This window comes from Radiomyces spectabilis (genome assembly GCF_025331425.1).
Source record: "Radiomyces spectabilis strain NRRL 2753 chromosome Unknown BYT42scaffold_6, whole genome shotgun sequence".
NCBI lineage: Eukaryota > Fungi > Mucoromycota > Mucoromycetes > Mucorales > Radiomycetaceae > Radiomyces > Radiomyces spectabilis.
Window position 1 is genome coordinate 1,179,343 of NW_026251931.1, and position 25,878 is coordinate 1,205,220.

At 44.5% G+C, this 25,878-nt stretch overlaps 11 protein-coding genes across 11 annotated transcripts; 5 read left to right on the forward strand and 6 right to left on the reverse strand.

The window, feature by feature from the left end:
* Positions 1-316: 316 nt before the first annotated feature.
* Positions 317-1,542, reverse strand: BYT42DRAFT_613791 (SH3 domain-containing protein; the record flags this gene model as incomplete). Its single annotated transcript, XM_051571779.1, has 4 exons — positions 317-348; positions 419-726; positions 807-882; positions 993-1,542. The coding sequence occupies 4 exons, from the start codon at positions 1,540-1,542 to the stop codon at positions 317-319; spliced, it is 966 nt and encodes a 321-aa protein (XP_051423838.1).
* A 108-nt stretch (positions 1,543-1,650) lies between these two features.
* BYT42DRAFT_568965 (uncharacterized protein) lies at positions 1,651-2,115 on the forward strand. The gene has a single exon (XM_051568237.1). The coding sequence runs from the start codon at positions 1,758-1,760 to the stop codon at positions 1,971-1,973; it is 216 nt and encodes a 71-aa protein (XP_051423839.1). The 5' UTR covers positions 1,651-1,757; the 3' UTR covers positions 1,974-2,115.
* A 1-nt stretch (position 2,116) lies between these two features.
* BYT42DRAFT_644750 (DNA-directed RNA polymerase III, subunit Rpc31) lies at positions 2,117-3,253 on the forward strand. The gene is made up of 5 exons (XM_051572639.1): positions 2,117-2,324; positions 2,421-2,547; positions 2,625-2,756; positions 2,825-3,049; positions 3,150-3,253. Exons 1-5 carry the CDS (start codon positions 2,187-2,189, stop codon positions 3,173-3,175), a joined length of 648 nt encoding a protein of 215 aa, XP_051423840.1. The 5' UTR covers positions 2,117-2,186; the 3' UTR covers positions 3,176-3,253.
* Positions 3,254-5,972, reverse strand: BYT42DRAFT_545837 (uncharacterized protein; the record flags this gene model as incomplete). The annotated part of the gene is made up of 9 exons (XM_051565841.1): positions 3,254-4,591; positions 4,681-4,812; positions 4,884-5,001; positions 5,076-5,164; positions 5,223-5,415; positions 5,494-5,578; positions 5,663-5,694; positions 5,759-5,893; positions 5,962-5,972. 9 exons carry the CDS (start codon positions 5,970-5,972, stop codon positions 3,254-3,256), a joined length of 2,133 nt encoding a protein of 710 aa, XP_051423841.1.
* A 752-nt stretch (positions 5,973-6,724) lies between these two features.
* Positions 6,725-8,641, forward strand: BYT42DRAFT_568968 (cytoplasmic protein). Its single transcript, XM_051568238.1, has 5 exons — positions 6,725-6,899; positions 6,981-7,140; positions 7,246-7,367; positions 7,459-7,993; positions 8,079-8,641. The coding sequence occupies exons 2-5, from the start codon at positions 6,987-6,989 to the stop codon at positions 8,309-8,311; spliced, it is 1,044 nt and encodes a 347-aa protein (XP_051423842.1). The 5' UTR covers positions 6,725-6,899; positions 6,981-6,986; the 3' UTR covers positions 8,312-8,641.
* An 886-nt stretch (positions 8,642-9,527) lies between these two features.
* BYT42DRAFT_568971 (Zinc/iron permease) lies at positions 9,528-11,105 on the forward strand. Its single transcript, XM_051568239.1, has 5 exons — positions 9,528-9,686; positions 9,755-9,871; positions 9,945-10,031; positions 10,097-10,548; positions 10,623-11,105. The coding sequence occupies exons 1-5, from the start codon at positions 9,608-9,610 to the stop codon at positions 10,974-10,976; spliced, it is 1,089 nt and encodes a 362-aa protein (XP_051423843.1). The 5' UTR covers positions 9,528-9,607; the 3' UTR covers positions 10,977-11,105.
* Positions 11,106-12,269: 1,164 nt separating this feature from the next.
* On the forward strand, positions 12,270-13,337 carry BYT42DRAFT_568974 (ribosomal protein L4 domain-containing protein). Its single transcript, XM_051568240.1, has 2 exons — positions 12,270-12,398; positions 12,511-13,337. The coding sequence occupies exons 1-2, from the start codon at positions 12,363-12,365 to the stop codon at positions 13,327-13,329; spliced, it is 855 nt and encodes a 284-aa protein (XP_051423844.1). The 5' UTR covers positions 12,270-12,362; the 3' UTR covers positions 13,330-13,337.
* A 289-nt stretch (positions 13,338-13,626) lies between these two features.
* On the reverse strand, positions 13,627-14,774 carry BYT42DRAFT_329195 (uncharacterized protein). The gene has a single exon (XM_051563061.1). It carries the CDS (start codon positions 14,646-14,648, stop codon positions 13,995-13,997), a length of 654 nt encoding a protein of 217 aa, XP_051423845.1. The 5' UTR covers positions 14,649-14,774; the 3' UTR covers positions 13,627-13,994.
* On the reverse strand, positions 14,741-15,259 carry BYT42DRAFT_496484 (velvet factor-domain-containing protein; the record flags this gene model as incomplete). The annotated part of the gene is made up of 2 exons (XM_051564426.1): positions 14,741-15,045; positions 15,142-15,259. The coding sequence occupies 2 exons, from the start codon at positions 15,257-15,259 to the stop codon at positions 14,741-14,743; spliced, it is 423 nt and encodes a 140-aa protein (XP_051423846.1).
* Positions 15,260-16,895: 1,636 nt separating this feature from the next.
* BYT42DRAFT_568981 (uncharacterized protein) lies at positions 16,896-18,880 on the reverse strand. Its single transcript, XM_051568241.1, has 10 exons — positions 18,676-18,880; positions 18,546-18,605; positions 18,143-18,455; positions 18,016-18,061; positions 17,929-17,937; positions 17,838-17,857; positions 17,771-17,779; positions 17,647-17,700; positions 17,481-17,574; positions 16,896-17,396 (listed from the first exon to the last, which is right to left on the reverse strand). Exons 1-10 carry the CDS (start codon positions 18,822-18,824, stop codon positions 17,323-17,325), a joined length of 828 nt encoding a protein of 275 aa, XP_051423847.1. The 5' UTR covers positions 18,825-18,880; the 3' UTR covers positions 16,896-17,322.
* A 144-nt stretch (positions 18,881-19,024) lies between these two features.
* BYT42DRAFT_514840 (uncharacterized protein) lies at positions 19,025-25,748 on the reverse strand. Its single transcript, XM_051565202.1, has 10 exons — positions 25,442-25,748; positions 22,795-25,305; positions 22,416-22,700; positions 21,944-22,342; positions 21,738-21,847; positions 21,324-21,670; positions 21,085-21,252; positions 19,882-21,016; positions 19,639-19,797; positions 19,025-19,573 (listed from the first exon to the last, which is right to left on the reverse strand). The coding sequence occupies exons 1-10, from the start codon at positions 25,447-25,449 to the stop codon at positions 19,368-19,370; spliced, it is 5,328 nt and encodes a 1,775-aa protein (XP_051423848.1). The 5' UTR covers positions 25,450-25,748; the 3' UTR covers positions 19,025-19,367.
* Positions 25,749-25,878: the final 130 nt, after the last annotated feature.

The window sequence follows — 25,878 nt, forward strand, 5'->3', positions numbered from 1 at the left end:
CAATTTTTTTTTTTGTAAAAGTGTACAATACACAAAAAGTCAACCGCCAAGCCATGTCATTTGGTTCCCGTGGCTTTGAACCGACAAGAAGGGTTTCTAAGCATGACAGGAGCTTCCGATGACATCGCCGATTTCAAAAGATCCGTGATCACCTTATTTCTCTCTTTGACGTACTGAAATGGAAAAGAAAAAGACATAGCTGAATCATCACGTTCTGACCCATTTTCTTTTTCTTTCAGAGCATAATGCATACAAAAAAAAAAAAGTACTTTTGATTTTCATATATTTGTTTTTGTGTTTATCTACGTTTATAGTATTAAAAAATGGCATTGGCGGCTTGACTTCCAACTAAAGGGAAAAAAAAGGTTGATAAAGGATAAGTTTTGGGTTATTTGAATGTTTGGTGGTGGAAACTTACTTGTTGCGCCAAAACCCCAAGTAGCGGCTGTAGCAACATGACCTCCGAATTTCTTAGCCATATTGTGCACTTTGTTTTCGCCGTCGGGATTAGGTGCACCTGATATTTCTTGAGCTGCCACCACAGGTGGAGGTGCATACTGTGCGACCGGAGGCTGACCCGGAGGTGGTGGTTGATGATACATGGCGGTGGGTGGAGCAGGGTAGCTGTAAGGCGGTAAATTGGAAGGCATGGCAGATTTCACACTGGAACTGCCGGTCGGTGAAGGCACGGGAGGAACTCGAGGCTTGGCTGCCAAAGACGACGTCCTAATAAACAAAAATGACATGATAGATTGATCAGAAAAAATTATGCCAACTTTTTTTGTTTTTTTCATCAAAGAACTTACGGGATCTTTTTGACGTGGTTCTGCGGAAAGATACCCGATTTACCGTTTAAGGATCCTCGCCACCAATCTTCGTTGACTATTAAAAATAAGACAAGTTATAAATATCAAGAAAACTCTAAATAGCGTTTTTTTTTTTTTTTTTTTTTTTTTTTTTTTTTTTTTTTTTTTTTTCAAACAGAATCTTACCATATTCAGTGACTTGGATAATGTCACCTTTGCGGAATGACAAATCCGTACTAGGCTCGTCGCCTACATAGTCATATAAAGCTTCGGCTGTCGCTATGGAAGCAGGTTCAACGGCAGCATACGATGGGGGAGGTGAGGCCTCGGACGCTGGCTGAGCTTTAGGAAATGAAGGAGTAGCAGTACGAAGTGTGGGTGTAGGTTGCTGGGATGGAGGAGATAATGCAGGTGGTGGATGCGAGGAATAAGAGGATGGGGATGGGGCTGGCTGTGATGGTTGCCATGACGGTGTCTGTTGGGTCTGACGTCGAGCTGGGAGTTTGGGAAATGAAGGCAACTCACGAGGCTGTGGTGATGGCGATGCCCCCGACTTGCGAGACGGAAGTGGTGGCCTTATATGCTGCTGACTGTCGGTGAATTGGCTTGGCAATAAACCGCATATTTCGTTGTACGTCTGAGCATTCAAAAATTGATTCTCCTTTAGTGTGGCAAGATCTTTTTGAATACTTGCCAACATGTGGTTGGCTAAAGCAAGCGCTTGTGGATCGCTCATAAGGAAAGTAAGGAAAATAAAAAGAAGGGTATGATGTAAAAGGAAAAGAAAAGAAAATGCAAGGCAAGCAATGGGCTAATTTTTTCTCTCTTTGCTGCGCTTCCATGTGTCGGTGAATGAAATGTGACTACCAGCATTAATTGGGCCCCCAATGCGGAAAAAATAGAAACAGATCGTTCATTTGTGTGTGATCCCTATTGCGCAATACGTTTATCATGGCTGGATGGGTCCTTTTTGCTTGCTTGATACAGCTTTTGCCATCCCCCATGGCTGGTGAAAGTTGTGCAATGGGTAAGCTGGTAATGCAGACACCATTAGTAAACCTTCTACTACCCTTACTTTTGTTCATTGGCCCCGGTAAGAACTCTAGTGAAATAGGATCATTGGTAATGCCGAATGAGCCGTGGATGAAAACATATAACGTTTATTGAGTTAGCTCGTACGAAAATAACAGTAATGAATTAGAGTTTGGAAACTCCAATGCAATTTGGCTGCCTGTGGAATTTCCCCAATTTTCATGCTCAGCGCCGATTTTGGGTGGCTTTTGGAAGAGGGTTTTAGTGTTCGCGCTGTTCGGGTGCATGGGCTGGCGGTCTTGTCACTTTTTTTTCTGCACCCTTTTGCAGCATTTCATTTGAATCGAAATGTCGCGTGGCGGTCGTGGAGGTTTTGGAAGAGGAGGAGGAGGCGCCCAAAGTGGGGCCATGCAGCTTGTTTCCTTTGATCTTTTGAAAGATCTGGGATCAGGCAGTCTGTTCAATGTTCAAACCGCCTTATTTCCAGTACGTTTCTGTTTTCGTGGTTGCCTTGGCCGGTAGCAAGTAGCAACCCGTTATTTTGCAACCCATCTCTAATGCCTTGTCTCCTTACTCCACTAGGAAATGGACGTTCCTATCCCTCGAAAGTCTACAGCCACTGAAGAAACGCAGTGGAAATTGCGCAAAGAATACCTTACCCTCATCAAGAATTCACCTTTTCACATTCAACGACCTCCACCTCCACCAGGTAAAAACTTTGCTTGTAATCTGGGACGTTCTTCTTTGGGAATACTTACACATTGTTGCCACTCTACTGCTTTCCAGATATCGAACGCTACTCTGATAAGTACAAATCCACTGAAACGAAAAAGCGATCTTTACGAGATATATCCACCGATCTGGACTTTTTCCCAGAAGAACTGATGAGCATTATCGATCCAAGCAAAGCTAAAAAGAGTATGCATCCTCAACTTTAATCTAGTAACGATGACAAATATGTGACTGACTCATGGACACATGAATAGAACGAAAGAAACAAGTTGCCCAGGACGATTTCGGTCAACTGGAAGCATTACTCAATGCCGAAGACAAAGACGACGACGGAGAAGACAACGATGAAGAGAAAGAAGAAGGCGAAGGCGAAGAGAATGAAGAAGAATACGAAGATGAAGAGGAACTGGTCGACGATAATGATTATAACCAAACTTACTTTGATAATGGCGAAGGTGAAGACATGGATGATGATGACGGTACGTGTTCCTGACCATCCAACGTTTAAAAAAAACGCAAATTCAGTCTAACACGACCAACTGTTTTTTTTTTTTTTTTTTTTTTTTTTTTCGTTATTAGGTGACGGTGCCGGCGATTATATGTAAAAAAAAAAAAAAAGAAAGGAAATCGCATCGCTTGAAAATTTCATTTTGTATAGACTGCAGCATAATAAACATGTATATCTATTGATCGGCTGAATTGGCCGCATGATCATTACTTTGGGCTTCCAAAGCTTCAGCGGCACGATCGATACGATTGAATTGCCATTTCCAACTGGCATTGTATAAAAACGGGCGCAAGTCGAATCGGTTGTCGTCCGGACTGTAAGCTTCGGCGTGATACGATGGAGTGATGGTGGTCATCTTGTGACGATTGATCGAGTAGTAAAAGAAGAACCGTTTCACCTTGGCCGCGACTTCGGATGGTCGAAGTATGGTGCCCCATTCATGCACCAGTTTGGAGAACATCGAGAATGGACCGCAACGCTCAACTTTGCGCAGACGACCGTATTGAGATAATTCATCGTAGCTCATACCCATATCCACTTCGTCCGATTGCGTATAATCCTTTGTAATAGGTTCCAATTCGGCCGTCGGTGTCGCGCTCAAAAATTCACCCAAGATCTCCATCTTGAATTCCTTTTGTGCATATCCAATGAACCGCTTCAGGTCGTGCTTGCTGATAGCACCAATCGGGTTGACATCTGCACTGCTGCAGTCATACTTTGTCAGATAACCACGCAAACTTTCATCCACGTTGGCACTGCCAAGCACCAGCAAGGCCCCCGGTCTTGAGCGGCACCAAGGCAACAGTTGCGCAAACAAGTAGGCAAGCAACATGCGCAAACGGGCTTGGATATTTTGCAATGCCACGTTCTCGGTGGTGGAACCGCCGTGCACACGATACTGCGGAGTTTTTCCAGTCACCAACGAAAACAAGGAGTGAATGGACTTCACCACCGTATCCATATTGAGGTCCGTATGATAGCTGCCAATGACCTCCGCTAATTGTTTGGCACGACTGCGCGTCTCGTCGCTCGAATTTGAAGTACCCATGTAACATGTGTAAAAGATGTGATTGGCGAATTCACGAGGATCTTTGGGCACGTAATCGTCGCCTTGATTGGCAAGTCGTCGAGCATCTTCAATGACTTGTTGGTTGCCCTTGCCGGCTTCCTTGACCACCAGACGGCACATGGAAGCAACAATCGTGGCGGTAGCACAACTGTCAATGCCTCCGCTCAAAGGTAAAAAGTAACCGCCCGTCTTGGACCGGCGCAAGTAATCCCACAACCAGCAAGCGGGACCCAAGGCGATTTCTTCCTCGGGCGTATGGTACGACACCTCGCGTGCTTTGGTGGGACGGAGCGAAATATCCGAATCCATGTCAGGATGGGTTAACGACATGGGGACATTTTCTCGTCGGTACGCTTCCGATTGGGCTGCCTGAATACCCCGGCTCGCCATACGCGCCCGGAAAGAACGGACATCTTCAAGATCCACAGTAGCTGTAATCACTTCCTGTCAAAATGCAAAGAAAGAAGGAAAGAAGAAAAATCAGTAACGGAAAGAGTCCTATCCTTTTGTATTATTTTTGGTGCGCTACGAACCACATCTTTTAATGAAAATTGGGAGCCCTGGGCCACGACTTCACCGTTCATAACAATCATGGCACAACCATCGTAATATAATCGATCGCCATCGCAACCTTGCTGATTCGCATACAGATAGATACCGCCCACCTGGATACAAAGAAACACATTCCCATTCAGCAACCGTCGTCCGTTGTTTTGATTGAGCCGAGGTATTTTACCTTTTGTGTGGCCGCCTTCATCAGATCAATACGAGTGTTTAATTTGCGAAGTTCATGGTGACTACCACTGCTATTGGTGAAGATCTCGACGCCATCCAAGCCCATACCAATATGAGGACTACAAAAAAAAAAAAGGATTCTCATCAGCAGGCGTACTTCCAAATTGCCTGCACTTAAAAAGGACATCCATACCTCTGGGGAGTAAACAGCTCTTCACATGTTTCACAACCAATGCATGTGTCCCTCGTGCTGATAACGGCATCACCAAAAGGGACAGTTTCCTAAATATCTGATCAGAAGACGATATCGATTTGGAAACGGAGAATCCATAATGCTTACTTGCTGGGTCAAACGTTGAATCATGCGCGGCAGGTAGTATTCTTCTACCTTGTGTTGCATCCACGGTGTAAAAAATCGCATTTCACGATAGTTGCCATCGTTGGCCAAGAACATTTTCGGTCGAATCATAACGATACGGCCATTCGCAATGATGACACGACAATTGTACTTTACAGTCTTGTGCATGACGGGCCTGCCAAATGTGCGAGTTAGCAAATCAGTCAGCATGATTTTCGGTGGCAACGTCTTTTTTTGCCAGCTCTCAACATACATGCCAATATCCAGAATCATATCCTTGGCTTCCTCGCTTGTAATAATAGCAGCAAGAACTTCCCAAGCGTGAAGATAGGTGTCACCTGCAAGGGAAAAAACGATTATAATTTTTTCCATCCGTGAATATCGTGCTTCCAAATTTCATGCTAATTCTTTCAAGTTTTTACCTTCCAAAAAGTGGTCTTGGCAACCATAGCCTCTAAATACATACCATCAATTACTCCAATGTTGTTGGTATGTATCTCAATGATAAAGTAACTTACGTGACTTCAAGTTCCGGACCCACGCGAAGTTTAGCGCCTCTCTCTTTCGCGATGCGGATACTCTCGAGAATGCGCTGAAGATTGCCTTCGAAATCCAGCGCCCACTGATTAAGCGAACAGGTAGCAACAGTAATACTGTATTAAAGGTCCAACTAAGTATGTAGATTCTTCCTCCACCAAGTAGGAGCTGTAGGATAACTTACAGGTGTCCCATGGTCGAATGCAATGAACAAAGAGAGCTTGGCTTTTAATGGTTGTGACTCTTTTCTTATCCATGAATTTATTATGCGGAGATCAAACTTTTCCCGAGCAACAGTTCATTTTGACGTGATAAGGTCATCATCATTTTCCAAACCACAATGGGTAAAAGAAAGAAAATTAAAATTCAACAGTTAATGCATAGTGACGTGCAGATATACTATAGGTAGTATTGATCATTTACCGTATACATTTCATAGATATATACAGATAGTGTGACCAGACGCGTCAAATGGGGTACGCTGGAAAGACACCATTCATCATTATATGCATATAGAAGAGTCATGATTGCAAAATTATAATTGAAGTTAAAACTCAAAGGTGTTGCGCAACCTTGCTTGATCCTGCCAAAGTCTATAGATCTTGGGATTGAAACTCTCTCCTACCCACTTTGCATTACCATTAATCATACATGGATGTAGATATGGTGATTGAATATTCACTAGGGTCTGAAACACTACACGTGAATCTTGTAATTATAGTCGGAACCATAGCTGCCATGGTATCGATGAATAGTTGTAAACTAATGACAATTTAAGCAACAAAGCATAGGCAGCGTTGTCAGAAAGCCAAAAGAAAAGAAAAAAAAAGTGAGCTGAAATCGGGGTTTTTCTACAATCCGGGACGGACGAGTTTCACAGATCTAGGCTTAGATTGGTCCAAAACTGGCCTGTTTGATAGGTGTGACGTTGGCCTCACTACGAGGGAAAAAAAAGTGTGGAGTCCTTTGTCTCTTGCTCTTGCTTCTTGTTCCTCGTCACCAACCTTTTCCTCCTTTTTCTTTACCGTCGCTTCTCTTTTTTTTTCTTACACTCTCCCTTTTTTTCTTTCTCAACGACGCTTGTCTTCACCTCCGTCTTTCTCTTTTCCACGCTTACTCCGTGTATGTTTCTTTTCCAGCTCAATGTTGCATTCTCACTTCGGAACACGTGAAAAATTAACGTATGCCCTCTTGTTTTTCCAGTGATCAATGTCCCAAAATTCCACGACCTCTGAACAGTATGAAGACCGTTTGCCGGACCATCAGGACAGCAACCTTCACGAAGCAAACGACGACGGCGATGATGCTTTGACATTGCGCGCGTTGGTCTCCACCAAGGAAGCAGGCGTCGTCATTGGCAAAGGTAACACTGAAAATTCACGTAACAGTGTTATGGAAGGCGCCACGATGCAAGCTTTTGTGTTGTGACATGGAGTTTGGAAAGTTGACATTACGAGTTTGCTTTTAGGCGGTAAAAACGTGGCTGAATTGAGATATTCAACGGGTGTCAAGGCTGGTGTTTCCAAAGTCGTTCAAGGTGTTCACGATCGAGTGTTGACAGTGAGTGGTTCCTTGGAAGATGTAGCTCAGGTAAGAGAAATTTGGTGAGGGGGCTGGCGTCATGGTTCCATGTTTTTCATGCTTCGCGTATTTACATTTCCATGACAATGTCGGGTTTTAGGCATACTCGTTGATCGCTCAAACCTTGTTGGACAATCCCATTTCACCTCTTTCCCCGCCCACCTCTCCTACCGTTGCTAATATTCCCGCGACCAATGTAGCGACCATTCGATTATTGATTTCGCATAATTTGATGGGTACCGTGATTGGTCGTCAAGGCGCAAAAATCAAACACATCCAAGACACCTCGGGGGTTCGCATGATTGCATCCAAAACCTTATTACCGCAAAGTACCGAACGTGTGGTGGAGATGCGAGGTACGACTGAATCGATCCGTTTGGCCATCCTGGAAATCGGCCATTGCTTGATTGAGGACAAGGACCGAGCCTATGGTACCATCTTATACAATCCCACCAAAGTGGCCGTGACCACCGATCGACGAAATTCCATTACACGTACCGGCAACGGAGCCGATTTTAGCAATGACTATCAGCCCCAGCGCCGATCTTCCGCCACGTCTCAGAATTTTCTCAATAACCCCAATATCCGCACACAAAACATCTCCATTCCCAGCGACATGGTCGGATGTATCATTGGTAAGACGCACACAATTGACGCGAATGTGGGTTACGGGAAAGTTTTCGGGAAAGATATTAAAAATGTGTAACTTAACGTGCATAGGCAAGGGCGGATCCAAGATTAGTGAAATTCGTCGACTTTCGGGATCACGTATCTCCATTGCCAAAGTACCTCATGACGAATCCGGCGAAAGAATGTTCACCATTCAAGGCACCGCCGAATCAAACGAACGCGCATTGTACTTGCTGTACGGTCAACTTGAACACGAAAAGGAACGCCGTTTGAGAGGCAGTATGCACGAAGAGGACATTTTGGAAGAGGAAGAACATGTATGAAATCCTCCACCATTTCCACTCTGGTCCATTGTTGGAACCCATAAAATAACAGAAACCGATCTTTTCTTTCCTATCGGATCGGTTCATCCTCCCAATATTCTGTACCTTTCGTTTTTTTCTTCTTTCTCTTTCTCTTCCTTTCAACTCGAACATTGAAATCATTTTTTTCCCACAGTTCAATCCATTGTCTTTTTTTTTTTTCCTTTTTGCTTTTGTATAATCACAAATTGACTTGATATATATGCATTCATTATGCATATATTATACATAAAAATCGTTCTTTGGTTCGTTTCCTTCATCACTCGCAATGTGAAAGGATGAAATATGATCTAGCTTCATGAGTATTGTATTATATGGTTAAGGTAGGTAGGTGTCTTTCCGACAGAGCTTTGGCGAGTAAAAGCAAACGAAAAAAGTATCAGATGGTAAAAAGTCATTGGATTAATGGTCATAACATATCATATCGTATAATATGATTAGCTAGTTTCTGGTGCGCATAAAGTTGAGCATTCATTGGGCACGGAAAAATGTTTCTAAAGTGATGTGCATCTGATTTTTCTTGATTGATCAAGATAAGGTATCTTTGACTCCAGCTACCAATGTTAAGTTCCTTGAGTTTTTTGGTTTCGAGACGGTCACCGTAACTGTGCTAACAAATGAGTGACGTTAAAATATCCACTTCGACCTTTTTGAACACACAAACCGCTATCATTGTTCCTATTGCTTGTTTTCAACTGGTGTTAGATTGATGGAGATAAAAATTCCATAAAGAGCAGACTGGCATTAACGAGTGTTAGTGTCACATCCCTGTGGAAGTTCAAGATTGTAAGAAATTTTACCAAATTAGCAGGAATAATGCCTTGATTTGGGATGTTTTTTCTGCAGTAATGAATGCCCGCTCCCCATTTTCAATGTCCATACTAAGAATTGGAAGGTTTCTTACGGTATCCAGTAGTTGTTATTTTGATGTCACCGCGATTCCCGAGTCTAAAATGATCCCATTTAATCATTTTTCCTTTTCGAGGGGATTGGAGCTTGAAAAAAGCCCACTTCTAGCGAAATTTTCCAAAAAATTGCGTACCCTCCCGGTTATTGTGACTTGCTAATAGAAATTTTTGCATTTGATTGGACAGGTCTGGCAACCAGTGACCGGGAAGGTCCACAAATTCATACCATTTCCCGCTCAGACCTGGGTCATACAAAAAGGGAGCGAATTCCCAGATAAAAAAAGGTACGTGCCAGAAACCTCAACCAAGTTCTCTGTCTTTTTTCCGAGATCCCCAAGTCGTTTGTCGTATGCCAGCGTTGAAAGTGAAATGGTGGATTCCTGCTCTGTGGATGGCTTTTTGGACCCTCCAAGTGCAAGCCCAAGAAGGTATGTGCAAAAAAAAACAAAAAAGCAGATGTTGTGGATTCTGAACAAACGCCCCTTTCTTTCTGTAGCTTCACCGGCAGGCGAAGAAGATGAAGCTAATGAATGCAGTCAAGAATTGATTGAAAATTATGACATGGGTATGCGTGTTGGATCGCTTTTTATTATCCTGGGCACTAGCGCTATAGGTAAAGTTTGGACCAACACAACATGGACAAAAAAATGCATTCATCTCACTCATTTTATCGCAAAATAATACAGGCGTTTATGCTCCCATGATTTTGCACCGAACCAGTCCTTATTCTGAAGGCTCTATCCGTGACTGGGTCTTGGCTATTGGCAAATTCTGTAAGTTGTTAACGTCTACCTCCACTGGCACGCATATTATGCTTCTTGCTAAATCACAGTAATAGTTGGCACGGGTGTTATCTTGGCAACGGCGTTTGTTCACATGCTGCCTGAGGCTATGGAGAATTTCGAGAGTCCCTGTCTTACAGGAGGCTGGCTTTCGTATGGTGCTTTTGCCGGTGTCTTTTGCATGCTAGCCTCGTTTGCTCTTCAGCTTTTGGAACTCGCCATGGTAGCCCACCTTGAAAAGCTCCGTCGGAAAAGCCAAACGGTCATGAACTCATCCATCTCGGAGAAAACGGATCTCGAAGTATCGGCAGTTCACGCTGACGATACCTGTCACTACGATGCCCACGCCCACGCTGGAGGCTTAATGGAAGAAGATGCCTTTAAGCATGTGGGAACCTATATCCTGGAGCTCGGTATTATGATGCATTCCATTCTCATCGGTATTACCCTCGCCAATACGGGCAACAGCGAATTTACCACGCTTTTGATTGCCCTCGTTTTCCATCAGGTACATTTGGGAAAAAGAAATCCGGGTGCCTTTTTTATGACTGACATCTAATATTAATATTGCTGTTGTGTTAGTTCTTTGAAGGCATGGCGCTTGGTACACGTATCAATGAGCTGTCTTACCAAGGGTGCCTCAAGCCGGTCATCATGGGCTTCTTTTATATTATCATGACACCCATTGGCGTTGCCATTGGTATCGGCATTCACAGTTCGTTTAATCCTGGTTCTTACTCGGCGGTGCTCGCGAACGCCATCCTGGACTCTCTTTCGGCGGGTATTCTTCTCTACAATGCTTACGTCTCTCTTATGAGCATGGAAATTAGTCACAACCATGACTTTAGAAAAACTTGCACGCACCGCAAGATTGCCTGCTTTTTAGCTATGTACATCGGGGCAGGCCTTATGTCTTTGCTAGGAAAATGGGCTTAATATTTTAAACATAAAGAGCCCTCTCACTCTGTCATACATCATTCATCCTTGTAGCATTCTTCCTCTGTATCATTGATCTTTACTGGTCTGTTTATTTAAAAATTTATTTAATTGATTTATCACAACCACTACTTGAACCAGGGCTGTCTTGCAAGTGTTTGGGTTCTCGCAACAACAACACTGGGAGCAAAAATAACAATCCCGCGCTCTCATGCTGCTTTTGGCTATTAGTTTTTCTTTCTTCCCCTCTTTTTTTTTTTTTTTTTTTTTTTTTTTTTTAAAAAAAAAAAAAGAAAATATACTTTAAAGAAGCCCAGTTAGGTTCCTTTGACCTTCTCATATATAGCATACTCAGCAATGCCTACTTCCTGACTTTCCAAACTCTCTTAGCCGTAAAGAAGCTGCTAACTGGTAGCTTGGAAGTAGGACAGAGTGGCATGAGTATGAGTAACAGTCAAGAGCCTTGATAACCCTCCTCCTCCTCCTTGTATCATTTTTCTTCTGTATAACGACATTATTTCCTGACTGATTCGTTTATTTAAATTCTGTTAATTGAATATCAAAACCACTGGTTGAGTCAGGAACAATGCAGTTTCCCGGCCAGTAACGAAGGAAGAACCTAAGCACCATGCTGTACTGGCGTGTAAAACGTGTGGAATCGAGCTATAATGGCCGCCGAGCTCATTTTTTCAGGCGGTCTTTTAGTCAGTGGCCCACAAGATCAATGACCTGACCTGTATCCATGCAAGTGGAATGAAAGCCTGTTTTTTGTCATAATAAACGCTGTTCAACCCAAGAGGGTAGTATCCACTAGGGAAAATTTTAGTGCTCGTTTTCAACTACGACCTATAACTCATCATGAGCCAGATGAGATTCTGAAAATAAAAATTTTCATGATATTCATGCTCGGTTGAAATTTTTACTGGGCCAACAGTTTGTAACTTGATATGAGCGGAGCTGCAATAAAATACAAGAAGTGGTCCATCCATCCATCCTTCCTTTTCCTCCATCCATCCATCCCACAGCCATGGTATGGGTCGATAAGAAAACGATAATCGGTTTACGCTTTTCATCTGACATCCCTTATCTCTTTTATTGATGTAGTCCGCTGCTGCTAGACCTGTCATCAACGTATACGCCGAGTCCGGTAAGGGTACTGCCGGTACCGTGCCTCTCCCTGCCGTTTTCAAGGCCCCCATTCGTCCCGACATTGTCAACTTTGTCCACACCAACATGGCCAAGAACAAGCGTCAGCCCTACGCTGTCTCTGAGAAGGCTGGTCACCAGACTTCCGCTGAATCCTGGGGTACTGGTCGCGCTGTGGCCCGTATTCCCCGTGTCAACGGTTCCGGTACCCACCGTGCTGGTCAGGCTGCTTTCGGTAACATGTGCCGTGGTGGTCGCATGTTCGCTCCTACCAAGGTAACTTTCATTACTCAAAAATCATTGGACAAGATCATTCGTTCTATGCACGGATTCAACACTGTGTGGCGCAGTAAGAATCTGATTTTAACGATCCTTTAAAAAATAATAGACCTGGCGCAAGTGGCACATCAAGACCAACTTGAACCAAAAGCGTTTTGCCACTGCTTCGGCTTTGGCTGCTTCGGCTCTTCCTTCGTTGGTCATGGCTCGTGGTCATCGCGTGGAGAAGATTGAGGAAGTTCCTCTTGTTTTGGACAACGGTATCGAATCTTTGACCAAGACCAAGGAGGCCGTTGCCTTGTTGAAGTCCGTCAATGCCTATGCTGACGTTGTCAAGGTCTCCAACTCCCGTAAACTCCGTGCTGGTCTCGGTAAGCTTCGCAACCGTCGTCACCGCCAGCGCCGTGGTCCCCTTGTCATCTACAACGAAGACAACGGTATTGTCAAGGCTTTCCGCAACTTGCCCGGTGTTGAACTTGTCAATGTCCGTCGTTTGAACTTGTTGCAATTGGCTCCCGGTGGTCACTTGGGCCGTTTCATCGTCTGGACCAAGAGCGCATTTGCCTTGTTGGATGAACTCTACGGTACCTACGAGACCCCCGCTACCTTGAAGAGCAACTACGTCTTGCCTGCTCACATCATGACCAACCCTGATGTCGCTCGCTTGATCAACTCTGACGAAATCCAGTCTGTCGTACGTCCTGCTGGTTCCAAGATCCAGAAGCGCCCTTACACCCAGAAGAAGAACCCTCTTCGCAACCAGGGTGTCATGAACCGCCTCAACCCCTATGCTCAGGTCCTCCGTCGCGCCGAAATCTTGGCTTCCGAGAAGCGCGCCTCTGGCAAGGTTTCCAAGGTTCAGCCCAAGAAGAAGGGTGCCAGCACTGCTGCTTCCAAGAAGTTCTTGGAAACCCTTCACTCTGCTTAAGCGAATCTTGATCTCATCATCAAAGAAAAAGTAATCACAATAAAAACGTTATTATTTAACATGGTGGACTCCACTTTGTTGTCTGGTTTCTTCTTTATCAGAAATTGAGCGACTGATGCTACCACTTAAGCAAACCTAGTCATTCATATTTTTTTTTAAAAAAAACAGAAGTTTTTGGTTCATTTCCCTACATTTAAAATCGCTTTTGTTAAGTTACACAGTTGGCTTATCAGATGGTGTGAAACGATCTCATTTTTTTAGATCGATAATTTATAAATACTTCTGAACGATTGGTCGATTGGTCGATTGAAACCGTTCAGATGTAATTTTGCTATCCATTGTGTACCTATCATTCATTGCAATGATGGGTGAGCGAGTGTCGGGTGAATATAAAAGCGGATATTTAGTTGCAGTAATGTGCTTTGCGCGATGAAAACTAGAGCTTTTGTATTGATAGGGAACTGGGGCAAATTATATACAGAGGATGACATTTCAGTAGAAGTGAGGGAGGAGATCATCAGAAAATAGTCCGAGGGGAGCGGGGAGATGGAGAGAACCGAGTGCAAAGCGGGGAGTGAGGAAAGTTCAGAATAAAATAAATACAAGGTAAAAAAGGATGGTGTTTCTTAAAACATTTTTGAATGCAAAAACGATCGATCCTGCAATCAGTGGAATACCATCACTCCAGGGCTGGAGGGCTTGGAAGAACAGGACAGCTGTGAAAAGGGAACCAGTTTACGTTGGTGGAACATGTCTTCGGCAAAAGGTGCATGAGTCGGCTTGGCCAGTTGAATCATGGCTGCGGCTGCATCGTGTTCCACGGGCTTTTCCTGGTTATTTAAAATATGACGAAGGGGAGGCAAGCGCACTTCATTGACACTGCTGAATAATGAAGGAGGAGGAGCAGTGGGCATAGATACTGGTGATGAATGCATCTGCTTGGGCAGAGGAGAGAAAAGTAACCCGTGATCCTGGCCGTAACTTGCGAATGGACGATCCGTGCACGTATAGACGGGGCATGGCGTCTCGAGACTCAACGTAGGGGTCACTGGTTTAGCCAAACGAAAAGCACTTAAAGAGAAATGCGTCGACCGAGGACTGTGGTCGTCGCACGTACTGTCTGTTTCGGTACTGCCGAGACTGTCGCGTCGTTCAGGATGCATGACGGGCGACGCTTCCTTTTTGGCAATCATTGGGACGGGGGTGGTAGACGGCGGTGAAGTAGTTGCATGCCAGCCAGAGTTGGCACACGGTATATTATCCGTGCGCAGGTGAAGCGGCGTTGGCATCGATTGCGTTTGCATCGGTTGGGCGGGCATCTGTGACACTGGTTGCGGTAATAAATGTCGACGTTGAAGGTCATGGTCATCGCTGGCGGCAGATAAGCGTCGCTTGAGACATTGGGATGTTGTCACACTGCAAGAAATGAAAACGTCAATAGATTGAAGGGAATATAAAAGTGGTTACTTCCATACCATCGATTGCGGTTCTCTTTACGGATACGGATACGAGCGCCTTGATCTGAAAAGGAGCGTGATAAAAAGGTGGATTCAAGCACGCCGGGAAAAGCTCGGGCAGAATAAACGATAAATGGTTCAGAGAAGAGGGATTCCAAGCACACCGCGCCAGTGTGCGTGATTTCAAACACTGAAAACTTTAGTCTGAACCGTCCTTCCACTTTGACAGACAAATCGCCAAAAATGAAGAAGCCACCATCTGCAAGAGACAAAGAAAGAAAGAAAAAATTGAGCTTATCAAAAAAAAATGGATGCGCGATACATTAGTGAAAAAAAAACGAAGTTAGATGCTTACCATGATTATCGACATCTTTCAGACGATACATGGATGACACGGTCTGTCCTGAAAGGGCATTATGATTTGGCGTGTATATCTCATCGTCATTGGTGGGATGAGCAAGGTTGGCACACATGAATACATAGGCATTCTGGAGGAAATTTCTAAATAATAAAATGAGTTTCAATATCAGAAAAATTAATAAACAAAAGAAAAAAAAACATACTGTGAAAATGGCAGGGTGGTTATCTTTGGACGAATTTGTATGATGGGGGGTGGATCAATCACACGACGATCTAAACAAAAGCTAAAAAGTTGAACATGGCACGGTCAAAATAAAAAAAAGCATGGGTGAAGGAAAATACCTTTTTCGTTGTTGGTGCTGATACGGGCTTGAATTGGCTGTTGGCGCATTTGGAGATGAAACTGACTGCAAGGGAAAAAAAAATGAAAAAGTAAGATTCTCTGCACTTTTTTCTCCATTAAAAAAAATACAAGACTTACTTTTGGATCATTGGCGTGTCTGGACATGCAGGCAGATATTCATAGGAATGATACGTTCCTCTTCTTGACATGATGAAAGGATGAAGTCTGGTTTGTTAGATTACGAAAAAAAGAAAGAAAGAAAAAAAATAAATAAATAAAAAAGCTGGAGATGAGAGACGGAAAAAGAAAGAAATGTCGGAAAGTAGTGTGAGGAACTCGAAAAAAAGATCAGATAAAAGGACGATGGAGCTTTAAGCGGAGTTGACCTATTGTACGACTGACGTTTCCATGATAAGTCAAACCATCTTCAACAAGGCGTCGTCCATCATTCTTTATACCAAGATTTTTTTTTTCTTTTGTGTTATCGTCAGCTGGTTTGGTCCTTTTTTGCGTGCTTTTTGGATCTTGTCATCCATCATAACGCATCCAATGGATTGACATCATTCAAGTGGGAAGGGTTCTCGGACTGGGTGCATGTTTTGGGATGGTTTGAAAGTAAACTAGTGTAAAAACAAAACAGAGCAAGGTCAAAATAGAGCGCTCTCTATTACCGACGGGAATCTATCCCTACTTTTTTTTTTCTATTTCCTGATTTTTGTTTTTCTCCATGGATGAAAATGGACAGTATCATGCAACTTGGGTGAATTAACCAGAGTAGATCATAGGTAATGTGGTTGAAAATTCAAGATCACATTGAGTCATTTATCGTGGTAACTGGATTTCTTTTTTTTTTTACTCCACTTTGTTTCCGTTCATCAAGTGCGGAGAAAGCGCTAAAACTTTTTCCTTTTTCCTTGACTTTTTTTTTTTAATTCTCAGTAGTTGAACAATTTGTGTTCGAGATCTGATAAGGATGCGACACGATCTCTCCATGGCTGTGGGCCAAAAATTTCTGCTGGAGATGAATATCACGTTTTATTGTTTGTTTTACCATGCCAACGACTGGGGTTGTGCAGCAACCAACGTTCATCCACGGACCGTGTTTCTCAGTCTGGTATTCAATTTTCCTCTCCTTTCACTTCAAACTCAAGATGACCAATTTTCACCTCCTTAAACTTTTTTTTCTTATGCATTGATAAAGAACACCTCATTCAAAAAGCATGGCTTTATTTGCAAATCAAAGGGTCCTGTCACGCCGAATCATCTGTACCGGCAAATGAGGCTGTATGCCGGGGAAGCACCATGATAGCCACACCAGGAATTGAAATAAACTTTATGGTCGCACAAACAAGAAGAAAAAAATATCCTTTTCTGTCACTTAGCAAATTTCGGTAATCAAGGACCGGCACGTTTTGGTATTTCTCTGGGCCATGCCTATTTGGTATAATTTATTTTACCCGCACCACCTGTCGTAAAAAACTCCATTCCACTTATTTTCGGCTGGAATACAAAATATCTATCAGATGGAACTCTCGCTTTTCATTGGCCAAACACGAAAATACGCTTTTTTTGCTGCCGTATCAGAATCCTTCAATTTATCCTAGTCCACGGCCACACAAAAAAATGATCGTCTGAATAAGAAAAAGATCTACCTGAGTTTTTACCTGCCCTGTTGGAACATTCCATTAGAAGCCATGCGCGCTCTTAAGTACCGTTCATGAGGAGGAAACAGTCATATATGTACCAAAGTCACCCGGATACAATCAACATGTTGATATATTTAAATCCGTATAGATACACATGTGTTATAACTTATACATCCAAAAAGTTGCTCTAGAGCTTTCCTTGAGGAGGCGTGAGGACCATGGCGGGGTAAGCAATATAGTTGGGATTCATCCATTGACCTCCTATTAGCCGTATACGTAAGAAAGAAAAATCCCAATCGGTCTTTTTGCTTGATTTCTTGCTTGTCCCTAAATCCGCGTACTTACCATCCACAACCAATGTCACACCGGTAATCCAGTTGGCACCTTCTGAAAATAAAAATACAGTGGATTGCGCGATATCCTGGACATCACCCATTCGCTGATGCGAAAATATTTTTTTCTCTTTGAATACAGAGGTTCCTTTTCATGGATCATTGGCATAAAAACTTACCTGCATCGGAATGCTTTCTACCTCGAATCCAAGGCCTAGTTTATCCATACCGACCTGGTTTTTTTTTTTTTTTTGTTTCAATCTGTCAGTCCCCCTTTTTTTGCGCCACTTTGTCTCAGCTTACCGTGTTTCCCTAGAAATGATCCTGATTTAGATAAAATGGCTCGCGCAAAATTCAATGTATCACTTACAATAGGTCCAGGGGCAATGCCTGTTGACAGATGAACAAATTTGAAAATTTTAGTAGCTTATCATACGAGTACTATCCGAGTGGTTATTTACCATTGACGCCTATCAGTCAACACCCGAATATCAGGTTAAATCATTTCGTTTCTTCCTTGATTAGGTAGAAACCGTCTTTTAACTTACGAACGCCATGAGGACCGAGTTCAACCGCCCAGTGCTTTGTTAACGCCTACAAGTGAGGCAAAGAGAAAGAAAAAACGATCGATATTTAGGTCAAGGTCGTAGTATGGCCAGTGCCCATCAATCTTACATCAATGGCCGCTTTAGCCGATCCTGCGTGTTGTTGATATGGAGTGCCTGTGTAATACAAGGTGGCGCTGACGTTGATGATGGCACCTTTGGCCTGCTTGATGTGTTCCACCGCAGCTTTGGTCATGTTGAATGTGCCGAGAAGATCAATCTCAATGACGGTGCGAAACGCATTGTACGACAGATTCTGGAAAGGCGCCAAGAAATTGCCCGCCGCACCATTGATCAAGAAATCGATCCGTCCAAACCGCTCAACGGTTTGCTTCACTGCATTTTCCACATCTGCAGGTTTGCGCACATCACCAGCCACAGCACTATAGTATTCACGATTCCATTCAATTATCATTAGACAAATACGGACGCCTCAAATAGGCCACGCCATGCAATGGAAAGAAAATACTTACATGATTTCACCTCCTGTAGCTTGGCTCATTTCTCTTGCTGCTTGTTCCAATTTATCTTTGCTGTATATAATACAAAGGCCATTATCCCATCAGTCCACCAGCAGAGACAACATGACTACTTATGCACTACCTTCGGCTCACAATGACAGCTTTCGCACCATGACGCACCATGGCTTCAGTCATTCCACGGCAAATGCCACTTCCGCCACCGGTACACAGCAGTACTTTGCCGGCAAAAATATCTTGTTTGAAAACTTGCGTAGTAGCTACAGATGCCATGATTCAGTATGTATCGAAAATGTGGCAACCAAAAAATAGCAGGATGTAAGGAGAACAACTCAGCATATAAAAAAGGACTTGGATTTCATTTGTTCGCTCATTTTCACGTGCCTCACAAAATGATCCCCGCTCTTCCCCACTAAAAATGAGAAAGCGCCTGGGAATCTTGATGATTCATTTCCAGTGACAAATATCATCGTCTCTTTTTTTGGACAATGGAAAATCGATGCATGTCTTTTGCAGCTATCGACGTGTTATTTGACAAAACCATGCTATTCCGCGCTTTCAATGTAAAAGGAATCCATGGTCAAAAGAAAATACATTTAAAGTACAAAAAATATGCAACAACGAAAAACTATTAGATGGGAGAAAAATGGAATTAAACTTACTGTGAAAAAAAGGAGAGAGGGGAAAAGACGCCATATTACAGGATAGGGTGGGTAGTGCCGGGTACGCTTTTTTTTTTCCTGTCATCTCACAGCATACAACAGAGGAAAAAAAAAAGGAAGTGACAATATATCAAATGGTAAATGGGGTCTATTGTCAAAGCAAACAGCTTCGTATTACATCGCTCAGTACGGCGAAATTAACAGGCTTGGATATGTACGTAGTGAATCCGCTCGCTAGACACTTGCTCGCTACATCGCTCATCACATTGGCCGATAGCGCCACAATAGGAATCCGTTTGGTATTGGTCTCGAGATGTTCCGCTTCCCACTCTCGTATTTCCTTGGTCGTCTCATATCCATCTGTAAATCGTTTCAAGTCAATATCATTCACATCACTCCATCTCCCTCTGTACCATTGGATTTACCTTTGACAGGCATGAATAAATCACACAGAATTAACGAGTAATAGTCATGAGGGTGGGCTAAAAACATGTCCAGTCCCTGCTTGCCGTCAGCAGCAACATCTGCCTCCAAACCAACTCTGGCCAGGTATCGCGTCAATACTTTTTGATTCACCAAGTTGTCTAACGGAAAAAAAAAGAAACATTGAATGGTATTCATAAGCCAACTATTTGAATTGATACACAAACATCCATATATGACATTACCTTCTACCAGCAAGACACGGAAACCTCGACCACCGACGTCGGCTTCCATCTTGCGAAAAATTTCCTTTTGGGTGGCCGCTCTGCGTTGCGGAGCGTCAGGGGGTGCCGTTGTCTCCTGATGATCTTTGCCGGATTGTCCGTGACGAATGCCAAAGAACCAATTGATTTTGCTTCGTTTGATAGGCTTGAATACAAAAGCACAGTTTTGCGGCATAGTCCCGTCGCCCAGTGCTTTGCATTTTTCCACAATCATCGAACGCTGCATAGGTGTCGTGACAATGACCACATTCGCTTCTTGCTGTGAGAATGAGCTGCAGATACTACGGGTCAGAGTCAGGATGTGTTGTTCTGAAGATAAATTGATCACAATGTAATCAAACGCCGCCGTGTGAGGATCCACCAGAAACTGGATCGTTTCTAAATGGTTGGTCATGACATCCAAGTGGTAACGTCCAGATACCGTCGTCATGTTGCCGAGAAGCGATCGAATGTGTTTCGCCAACGTTTCACGAGCATGCGGCCATTCCGACACGAGTAAGACCCGCGAAGTGCGTCCATCCAGTGGCGTGCGAGGCGGCAACATCATATTCGGTGATATGAGAGACCCATTGGGCCACGGTTTGCTTGACAACGCCTCACCATTTCCTAGCGACCCGTTCTTCGTCTCTTGACTCCGTTGCTTGGCCTTTTCAGCGACTGGAGGTGACAGTTTGCCGTTACGAGCCGGCGGCACCACCAGACGCATGGATGCGGCCTTGTTCATCAAAGCATCGTGTAACAACTCGACCGAATTTGGCGCACCATTGGCTTGCGAGTGTTTCAGCGAATGGGCAAGAGGTGACGCGGTCAAATTGGTGGAATCGGATTTCTCCTGCGATAGAGGATGGACGGGCGAAGCATCATGAGTAATAGCATACGCGTTGTTCGTTCTAAAGAAGGGATCATTGCTCGTCTCGTGCTGAGGCGTGTGTGGCCGAGGTTGCATTTCTCCAGTGGGAATGCCAAACTTGGCGGTGAAATAAAAAGTCGATCCTTTGCCTTTTTCACTCTTGCAACTCATTCGTCCTCCGTGCAATTCAATCAGTTGGCGAGAAATCACCAAGCCAAGACCACTGCCGCCGTGTTTCCGCGTACTCTGCCAAAAGAATAAAGGTTATAGGAACCTGTCGACCAAAAAACTGTACAACGGTGTTTCTTCCTTACCGAGTTGTCCACTTGAGAGAACGGTTTGAAAATAACCGCTTCCCCTTCAGCATCGAATCCAGCACCAGTATCCACGACTTCAAACAACAGAATGGCCTCTTGGCCTTCCGTCTTTTGCAGTGTGCACTGCGTGAATATCTCACCCACCGACGTAAACTTGATGGCATTCTGCATTACAAACGCAGTATCAGTATCATTGAGTTTTGCAAGGAATCTATAAGAAAAGATTTCCCACTTACGCCAATTAAATTCAAGAGCACCTGACGTAACCGTACGCGGTCGCCGATCACTACATCAGGCACGTCTTCATCGACCCAGAAACTTAATTCGAGTCCTTTTTGAATGGCCAGTGTGGAGAGTAATTCATTGGCATCCTCAATCATGGTCATCAAACTGAACGGTTCCCACTCGAGTTTCATCATGCCGGCTTCCACTTTGCTGAGATCCAAAATGTCGTTGATCACCACCAGCAGCGATTCCGCCGACTGTTGAATGGTGTGGGCATAGTCCATTTGCTCCGCCGTCAGCTCCGTATCCAGCAAAAAGTTCAGCATACCAGTGATACCAATCAGAGGCGTACGAATTTCTATTAGCAGCGACAACAAACGTGAATACCCCGTGGGTTGAATGGCCTTTTACTTGGGAATCCTTACCATGCGACATGTTAGATAAGAATCGGGTCTTGCTTTCCGTGGATTTTTGAGCGGCATCATGGGCTTCTTTCAGTTTGTGCTCCAACAGTTTCTGATCATTGATATCGGTGCTTTTATCGAAAATATCGAAAATCATCAAAAATCAATGTGAATATGGGAAACTCATATAATCCGAGCCAGTGAAAAAAAAAAAAAATCAAACTTACCAAGTACCGAACCAGCGAATGTCACCAGTATTGGATTCATCTACGGAAACACATTTGACAAGGAACCATCGATAATCGCCTTGGCTGCTCAAAAGACGAACTTCATTGTGCCACGCGATGCCGGCCATGTTCTCCGGGACAAGATCGGGCAACTGGAGTTTTTGTCGATCTTCAGGATGCACTTGCGACATGAAGCCTAGTCCCATAGTCTTTTCGAGATCCTGTCCGGAATAGCTTTCCCAGTTGCCATTTGCGTACGTCAACCCGATCCCGGGAAGGAGCGTGAAAACGATTTGAGGAATCGCTTCCGCCAACAGACGGTATTTACGTTCGTTATTCACCGTCTCGATCTGTCGCAAGTTGTTTTCTTGGGCCATATGCTGGTCATGCACATCCGTACTTTTTTTCATTAAAAAATCCGTGCGTCAATAGATGCAAGGGAGACGGTCAGTTGAATTGTTTCTACACTTACCAGGAACCGAACCAATGGATGATACGGCCTTTGAGGTTGCGCAGGGGGACAATGCGCCATAAAAAGCATCGATACATACCGTCGAAACGACGAAGACGATATTCGCCTGCGAATCCATTGCCTTGTTCAAACGCCGTGTCCCATGTTTTCTGACACTTTTCACGATCGTCCGGGTGCATATGCGATAGCCAGTGAGGACCCAAGTGTTCCTGCAGCGAGCGTCCTGTATACTGCAAAATTCGATTATTGACCCAGATAACCTGCCCAGTGACGGTAGAACATGTGCTATTAACAACGAAACGACGAATGATGAATATGTGCATGAAAAAAAAGATGAGGGATGACCATAACAACCAAAAAATAAAAACACAAGACTTACAACACGTGGATGGGAATGCCGTCAATGACGAGCCGAAGCAAACTCGATTTGGGAGCTACCAAATAAGGCTCGAACCCGTCGTTCTTTGAACTTGAATTGGAATTTTCACGACTCATGGGCACGCTGTGATGGTAGTGAAATCCATCGTCCTCGGATATCTCGTCAATATCTTGCCACTGGCGGGCCGAACGACGATGTGACGGTCGAGAAGAAATGCCTTTGCGTTTTTTTCGAATGACCGGCCTCGAAGACCGCCCCTGCGGTAAATTTTCTGATTTTCTACGGTAGGTATGCTTGTTTTGCCGGGACGGTTTCCGGCCTTGGTCAGTTGACAAGGGCCAGACTTCTGACGGTTTGGGTTTCCGATGACTAACGCTGCAGCCCGTTTTGCTGCACATGGACCGCGGCGGAATTGAAGGTCGGATCGGTAATCCTGTGGTAGGTGAAATCGCATCCCAACCTTCCAGGATAGCTGCCGACGACGGGGACAAGGCTGCCCAAGCATCAGGCAAGGTGGAGCTGGGTTGACCGCACGAAGGACATGTCGACGACATGGTCGTTTGGCCTGCGAGTTGACGGGCGATTTTCCGATAAATGGGATGCTGTTGATCTTTGGCAGGATCGCCAGGTTGCGATGCGTGGGTGACCGAGAAACTGGCGGGAGCGGAGAAAACGGAGAAGGCCGAATCAAAGGAAGACGATGAAACATCGGACGAATGGCCGGTTGTGTGAAGGTCGTCGTCATTGGCCAGTTCATTGATACTGTGAGGGATGGAGCGACGATGAGAATCTATATTATGTTCAGTGACGGTCTCGAGGGAACTTCGCATCACATGAGATGTATGGGCTAAATAAGTGGGCCCCGATGAATTGGCGTTGGAAGCGTACGCGGCCACGGTGGGCGTGGACATGGCTGAATCGGTGTCTGTTCCGGGCGTCGGTTTCGGTAGACTTGAATCGTTGGGATCCAATTCTTTGGGTGCGGAGGAGGAAGAGGAGGATGAATGGATCGTCGTCGTAGCGGGGGAGTCGGTGGTCGTCGTCGAAACACTGGGACGGGTGCGTTGACGGGTGGCCGATGGATGACGGTAGAGTCGATTCTGTTTTAAAATGCGACTATTTTCCATGGCATTAGCGAAACTATTGGCAATAAAAGGGGAGAGCGAATTTAAGCTATTGATCAGAACGGGAGGGTATGGTACGACCGGGGTCAAGAACGACAAGATTGCGATGGGAGGTGAAATACTGCAGGGACTACGATGAACGGACGATGAACGATGACTGTTGTGATCGGAAGAGGCATGGAGGTCAGCATCGGAAGGACGGACGAGAGGAATGTGAACGACGGAATGGACGTTGGAAGCAGGAGGAGGGAATGGTATCGACGTATTATTGTAGGTTTCTGGCGATACAGGGTTGAAGGCATCATCGTCTATATCAGGTGGAGTAAGAAAGAAAGGATTCACATCGGGATCCATCATGGCTGGGGAAGGAGCAGGTGACTGAGACCACGGTGAAGGTTGCTGCTGTTCGTATTCGTCGTAATCGTACATGAAGAAAGATCCCACCTCAGGGGTGGTAGCTGTGGTGGCCGTCCCGTCTTCCATGCCACCATTGACTTTGGACGCATCGACGAGGATTTCCGATTCCGTCAACAGATCGTTGCCATCGCCTTCTTCGAGTTTATGCAAGCACGGAGTCGTAATCACTGGCGGATTCCAATTCTGTCTTCGGGATGACTTTTCGGTCTGTTCCAACAAGGCCCGTCGAAACATCTCATGCCCGTCTTCCTGAGCAAAGGATTTTAAAAGAGGTCTCGGTTGGAGCGAATTCGGATGTTGCGACCGTTGTCGATACTCTCTTGATAAGATCACCGTGGCATTTCTTTTCAGGATGCGCTGCACGCTAGGGTTGTGAATCAATGGTTCCGGTTCAGACTCAAATGGCTGCAAACGGTCAAAGCACCATGGGATATGACATGACGCTGCAGGTTTTTCATGAGCAATATGATTGTGTAGAAAGTAATCTCCCTCATTCTGTTCATTGGCAGACGATTCTGACGTTTCCGAACGAGCTTGATGATCACTGTTGTCGTCACTGTGCGCGGTGGGATGTCGTTTGTTGTACACGGCTTTCAATCCCCACGGGGTCGAATAGGGATCGTCCGGATCTTGGGGTATGCTGAGCGTTATGCGTGTCGCGTGAAAGGACGAGTCCGACAAGATATCGACCAGGGTCGTCCACCATGGGTGAATATCCCGTTCCGTGGTGAGTCGGAGCGAGGTACGATACAAATTGGGTGGCTCGAAAGCCAAGACCCCAAAGTGGGAAGAAGGCGGTCCGGCCGGTTTTCCGTTACTCAACGTCGGATGGTGGTGGGACGAATCCTCCTGTCGTCCCTTTTGTTGTAATTGACGTTTTTGAAGTTGTTTTTGCCCAGAATACAATTGAGCATGGTATTTGGTCGTTGCCGATGAAGCGTCGATGGATTTTTCCGGTGAAGAACTGGCACTATACGTCCGATCCAGGGATCACGAAAAGAAAAGAAAAAAAAATTTAGTTCCATGACCTTTTCCCTTTTTTTTCCCTTTTATATATACATATATATCATGGATAGATCTAATGGAATTGTCTATACACCACTTACCTAGTCATGCGCGATACAAGTGGGACAAGGACAAATTTTGGTTCTGTGCCAAGGTTCGTATGCGAATTAACAGAGAGGATTTGAGCGGAATCAGCGCAGTTCAACGTCCAGGTTGCAACTGCTCGTTATTAGAAATGGTGTAAAGAGTGACAAGGACGTAAAAAATGAGTGAAAGTTTGCGTAAATTCGACGGTAAGTGACGTTCGGGAGACGAATGGTGTAGTAAACGAGCCGATCGTGTACGACACAGAGAACAAGGTGGTGGTGAGTGTTCAGGATGGAAAAAGGGGGAGGGGTAAAAAAAAAAAAAAAAACCAAGAACGAAAAAAAAGCAGAAACCAGTATAGACTCTTGGAAAAGATTGACCGATTGAAAACAACTGATCAAGGAATGATCAAGCTGATTTTGACAGTAACCGAAAGAGATTAGAGTGCCAG